Source organism: Cryptomeria japonica, chromosome 1, assembly GCF_030272615.1.
Source record: "Cryptomeria japonica chromosome 1, Sugi_1.0, whole genome shotgun sequence".
Lineage (NCBI taxonomy): Eukaryota > Viridiplantae > Streptophyta > Pinopsida > Cupressales > Cupressaceae > Cryptomeria > Cryptomeria japonica.
In genome coordinates, this window is record NC_081405.1 from 220,736,361 (window position 1) to 220,742,635 (window position 6,275).

Genomic DNA, 6,275 nt, shown 5'->3' on the forward strand with positions numbered 1-6,275 from the left:
CAAGGAGAATTCTCTTTTCGGTAGCGGGCGGATGGCGTTCCTGTGCGCAGGTAAGGCCATGCGCAGCCTCTAAGGCTGCGTGGTGGCTCCTGCGTGTGCCTTTCCCTGCTCCCTTTGGCGGCGTTTGGGCTTTCTGTTCTTTCCTTTTCTTTTTTTCCTGTTCGCCTTTGTGTTCGCTGTTGGGTGTGGAGGGGTGCGGGGGTTTGGGTGGGTGATGGACTGGTGGGAGGTTGTTCGGTGGGGGGGAAGTGGCTGGTGGAAGCGGTGGAGTAAGGGTTGGCTGGAGCCCGAGTGAGTTGGGTGGGACCATGGCTGTGGTTTCCAATAGGCTGGTTTTTACAGGCTCGAAACCATCTCAAAAATTTTCAGAGGCTATGCATGCACAAAAATTGGAGTCATCTTTTGTGGGTGAGAGCTCTAAGCTCAAGAAAGTGAACGGATGTCTGTCGCGGAGTCAAGATCGGCCTGTTTTGGTTATCTCTCCGGAATCTGTCCAGGAAGATATCGCTTATTGGAGCCAACATGTTTTGATCTGCAAGTTCTTGGGTATTCGGATTCCTCTCTCGGCATTAGAATCTTGGATCCGTCGAACCTGGCATGTTGAGGGGGATTTTGATTTATTGGTAGCTGCAAATGGCTATTTCATGGTCGATTTTTCTAGTATCTCGGACCGTAATCGTGTTTTTGAAGGAGGGCCATATTTTTACAATCATGTTGGCTTGTTCATTAAGCCCTGGCATAGTGGTTTTAATGCGACAGAAGATCTTCCTACTCGGGTTCCTGTTTGGGTGCGTCTTCCATGGCTGCCGTTGGAGTTTTGGAGAGAGGATATTCTACTTCGGATTGCTGCTCTGTTGGGGAAACCGGCTGCCATTGCTCAAAATACTTTGGAGAAAAAGGTATTTTCTTATGCTCGCATCTGCGTTGAAATTGACTTAAATAATCCTTTGCCAGACTCTTTGGAAATTTTTATTGGCTCGGCTTCGTAGATTCAACCGCTTGGTTATGAGTCCCTCCCTTTTCGTTGCCGCTTCTGTCACGAGTATGGCCACCTTCAGCGCCAGTGTCCTCGGGCACCCAAAGCTGCTGGGGTGTCTTCTTCTCCTTCTTCTGGGCCCTCGGTGGAGAAAGGGGATAAAGGGAAGGAATCTGGGGTTGAGGGTGGGCCTGATAAGGATGGCTTTATCCCTATTAAGCAGAGAAATAAAGGGAGGGGGCACAAGCGGGCCTTTAAGGATAGTCAGAATGATCAGGGTTTCAATCGGTTTGAGGTCCTGGATAATCAGGCTGTGGAGGAAGGGATTCCTGTTGAGCTTTCTGCTGGGGCCTCTGGTATGGATGTTGGGATGGATACAGGGCTGGAGAAAGCGATTGTTGTGCAGAATTCGTCTTCGGCATTGGTGCAGGGGAGTTCGGAGCCTCCTGGGGCCTCTGTAGATGTGCAGGATGATATTGTTTTAGCAGATTTGGCTAAGGCAGTGTTTTCTTCAGGCAAAGGGCGAGGATCGTCTCCTTCCTTGGGGGTGTTGCAACGCCCTCTCAAGAAGGGACATTTTGAATTTTCTTCGAAAGTTGGTCGTAAGAAGGATGCAGACAAGCTTAAATCTCCTGGGGATCTTTTGGTGGAATCTAGGGCTATTAAGACCCTTGAGGCCCACTTCTCTCAACCTTCCTCATGATTATTCTCTCATGGAATGCAAGGGGGTTGAATAGCACCCCCCATCAAAAGGCTATTCAAGATTTGATTGTTGTTCATTCTCCTGATATCTTTTGTATCCAGGAAACTAAGCTTATGGTGGATCTCATGTTTCAACATGCTCCTTGTATTTGGTTTTCTGGCCAGTGTCAGTGTATTGGATCTAGGGGAACCTCTGGGGGTCTGGCTCTTTTCTGGGATCCTCGTAAGGTTGTCCCTCATTGGTGGATTTCCAGCCAGTCTGCTATTTCTATGGTGGCCTCGATTTTGGAATCTGGTGAGACTATTTTGGTTAGTAATGTTTATGCTCCAATTGATATTCGTGGTAAATCCCAGCTTTGGGCTCATATCAGGTATGTTAGGTCCTGTGCTCCCTTTCTACCTTGGATTTTAGCTGGTGACTTCAATGTTGTGTTGAGCTTGGAGGAGAAAAGGGGAGGGCTGCCTAGGCTTGGCCCTGCTTCAGATATGTTTCGGACTAATGTGGACTCTCTAGCATTGATGGATGTAAAACCCTCTAATGGAATTTTCACTTGGAATAATAGACGGAGTGGGCCTGAAGCGATTGCCCAGCGGCTTGATCGTTTCCTTGTCTCTTGCTCTTGGGTTAGAGGTATCTTGGTCATTTTCTTTGAGATTCTTGACTGGCGTGGCTCTGATCATTGGCCAATTAAGTTTTCGACTTCAGCTTTTCCAAATCCTAAGAACCCCCCTTTCAAATTCCAGCTCATGTGGTTGCGTGATCCGTCTTTAGGTGATCTTGTGGCTCAATGGTGGCGGGATGGCGCCCCTGCCTATGGTACATCTATGTATTCTCTGGTTAAGAAATTGCAATATGTTAAGTTTCATCTTAAGCGATGGAATAGGTTGAGTTTTGGTAATTTTCGGGCTAGGAAAAGAGAAGCGCTGGACCGCCTTGCTGTGATTACCCGTCAGATTCGGGATTTGGGCTTCTCGGAGGCTCTTGGGCATGCTGAATCCCAGGCTCTGAAATTGGTGGAAGAGTGGGAGCTCTGTGAAGAGATTTTCTGGAAACAAAAGGCTAGGATTGATTGGCTTTAAGAGGGTGATCGGAATACGGCCTTTTTCCATTATTCTGTGCAAGCTCGTCGAAATAAGTGCTTTATCTCTTCTCTTGTTAACTCTGAGGGTATTTCAATCTCTGCTCAACATGCTCTGTCTAGAGAGGCTCGTCAGTACTACTCTAATCTTTTCACTGAGGATTCTGTACCTGCTGAGGCTGATGAAAATAGAGTCCTTGCTTGTATTCCTTCTTTAATTTCTAATGAGGTGAATGCTTCTCTTATTCGCCCAGTGACTCTGTCTGAAGTGGAGGAGGTGGTGTTTGGGATGAACAAAGGGAAAGCCCCTGGCCCTGACGGGTTCCCAGTTGAGTTTTTCCAGGACTTTTGGGATATTGTGAAGCAGGATTTGTTAGAGGTGGTTTGTGAGTCTCTTCATAGTAAGCAGATGCTTCGTGCCTTGAATGCTACTTTTTTGGTTCTCATTCCTAAGAAGGAAGGTGCTGACAAACTTGATCTCTTTAGACCTATTGCACTCTGTAATGTGGCGTATAAGATTATTACGAAGTTGATGGCTGAGAGACTCAAATCTTGTTTTCCAATGATTATTTCTGAGGAGCAAGGCGGCTTTGTGGCTGGGCGGCAAATTCTGGATGGGGTGGTGGTTGCATCTGAAGCCATTCATTCCATGGCTACTTCTCAGGAGAGGTCTATGTTTATCAAGTTGGATATGGCCAAAGCCTATGATAGAGTTAAATGGAGTTTTCTTCAGAAGATTCTGTTGGCCTTTGGTTTTTCCTCTGATTGGGTGAGTTGGGTGTTGAGTTGTGTGACTTCTTCCTCCTTTTCGGTTATTATGAATGGGGAGCCTTCTGAGCTTTTTGGGGCTACTAGGGGTCTTCGTCAGGGGGATCCGCTCTCTCCTTATTTGTTTATTATTCTGGCTGAGGGGCTTGGCCGTCTTCTTAAATCTCAGGTTTCTCATGGCTTGATTCATGGTTGGCAGTGGGGGATGGGCTTGCCTACACTTTCTCATCTCCAATTCGTGGATGATACCTCTCTTATGGGTCTGGCTCGTATTAGGGAGGCTAATTCCTTCAGGAAAACTTTGGACATCTACCTTGCGGCTTTGGGCCAGAGAGTCAATGAGCAAAAGTCTTCTATTTTCTTCTTTAATACTCCTCAAGCTATCCAGCATAGGATTGCTGCCATTCTACGGTTTCAAATTGGAACTCTTCCCTTTGTTTATTTGGGTATTCCTCTTACTGTTGGCCGTCTGCCCAGATCTTCTTGGCAGCAGTTGCTTGATAAGCTTAGGAGAAAGGTTTCTCATTGGACCCATCGTTGGTTGTCTTCTGCAGCTAGATTGACTCTTCTTAAGTCTGTCATCCAGGCCCTTCCCATCTACAGGTGCTTTGTTCAAGCGGCTCCTATGTATTTCCTTAAGGAATTTGATGCTCTTTCTCGTCAATTTCTTTGGAGCGGTAATTTATTGTCTTCAAAATGGAGCCTTGTTAAGTGGGAATCAGTGTGTAGACCTAAGCAAGAAGGGGGTCTTGGTTTACGCTCTGCTATTTTGAATGGAAAAGCTCTTGCTGCTAAGCTTTACTGGCGTTGGTGCACCCATCAGCACCAGTTATGGGCTCGTATTCTCAACCTTAAATATCTTCGGGGTGTTGCTTCTTTTGAGGTCCCTCGCTATCCTCTGGAGGGGGGTGGTTCTATGATCTGGCATACTTTGAAAGTGGGGGTGCAGTTGATTAAGGATGCTCTTTTTTGGATCTGTCATTCGGGTTCACAGGCTCTTTTTTGGTTAGATTCCTGGGATGGTCACCCTCCTATTCTTTCTTCTTTTCCTCATCTCCAGCCTCTGTCTGAGGTTTTTAGCGCAGCTGGCTGGGATACTGTGGAGCACTATAAGGTGGCACAACATGATGGTTTGGTTCTTCGGTTTCGTTGGAAGCACCCTTCTGAGTGGCCTCCAGGAGGGTCTGAGGGGGATAGGTGTGAGCTTTCCCAACTTTTGGCTTCCTGTGCTTGTAATTCTTTGAGAGGAACTGATGTTTTGGCTTGGGATGGTTCAGACTTGTCTGGAAAGTACTCTGTGGTTGCTGGTTATAAACAGATTGGTAGGCAGTTGTTTGGGGACATTGAGGTCCCTTGGTGGAAGCATGTTTGGCACAAGTTGTCATGGCCCAAGTGCAACTTCTTTATGTGGTTAGTGGCCCAAAATCGGTGTCTCACTTGGGATAATTTATGTAAGCGTGGTTTTCAAGGCCCTTCTATGTGTGTTTTGTGTCAAGGTTGTGAAGAGAGTGTATCCCATATCTTCTTCCAATGCTCCTATGCTAGGGAGATTTGGCACTTCTGGTGGGGAGTGTGGAATACGACCTGTTGGCATGTTTCCTCTTTGGTGGAATTTTGGGAACGATGGGGAAGGGCCCCTGTTTCTACTTCCTTTCTCCAGGCTGCTTGGGCCATTGGGCCTTCCTTTATTATCTGGAATCTTTGGTTGGAGAGGAATAGGCGGATCTTTCAAGATTTGCAGCTGATGGCTCCTCACCTTTGGAGGAAAATTTTACACTCCTTAGGGGGAACTATTGTGGCTAAGTGTGATATGACTATGCGGGTGGACCCTCAGGATGTTGATTGTTGTAATCGCCTTCATCTTCCTCCTCCGCAACGACAACTCATGCGTAACAGGTGTAGGCATCCTACCCCAAAGGTGAATAGGGAGGGAAGATGGTCCCCTCCTCCCTTGGGAGTCCTAAAAATCAACTCGGATGGCTCTTCTCGTGGTAATCCTGGTCATGCTGGCATTGGAGGTGTGGGCCGTGATAGCTCAGGGGATGTTCAGTTTATTTTCTCTGAGTATAAGGGTCTTCATATGAATAATCTTATGGAGGCTCGGGCTATTTTAGTGGCTATGGAGCGGGCCAATCAGTTGGGTTGGCGAAGGATCATATGTGAGTCTGACTCCCAGGTTGTGGTGAACTTACTGAAAAGGCAGTATATGGATAATGTGAGCTGGCAGCTGGCCTTGATTGTTGAACAAATTCTCACTCTCTGTGCATCTCTGGAGCATGTTACTTTCAACCATATTCCCCGTGAATGGAATGGTGTGGCTGATTGCTTGGCTAAATGGGCTTCCGATCATATGCATGATTGGAATTTGGTGGATCGGGGCCATCTGCCCCCGGATTTGTCTCATCAATTGGATCACTTGGTTGATCTTGATAGGGCCATTTAATGGCCTTGCTTTGTAATGTCTCCTTGTTTTAATAATATTTTTACCCCTTTATGTTAATAAATATTACTCAACATTAAAGCCCAAAACATTAATAAACAATAAATAATTAAGCCACAAACATTAACCACTAAATAAATAAATAAACCGAAATAAATAAATAAATCACAACTATAAATTAAACAATAACTATTGAACAAATCATAAATCAACATTAAATAAATAAACAATAGGTATCAAATAATTAAATACTAAAAAAGGCCAATAATCCAATAAATTAAATTAAACATTATTATAAAATCACACATAA

General features: G+C 45.7%; 1 protein-coding gene across 1 annotated transcript; it reads left to right on the forward strand.

The window, feature by feature from the left end:
- Positions 1-308: 308 nt before the first annotated feature.
- On the forward strand, positions 309-5,968 carry LOC131042886 (uncharacterized). Its single transcript, XM_057976216.2, has 4 exons — positions 309-899; positions 990-1,622; positions 1,781-2,711; positions 2,802-5,968. Exons 1-4 carry the CDS (start codon positions 309-311, stop codon positions 5,966-5,968), a joined length of 5,322 nt encoding a protein of 1,773 aa, XP_057832199.2.
- Positions 5,969-6,275: the final 307 nt, after the last annotated feature.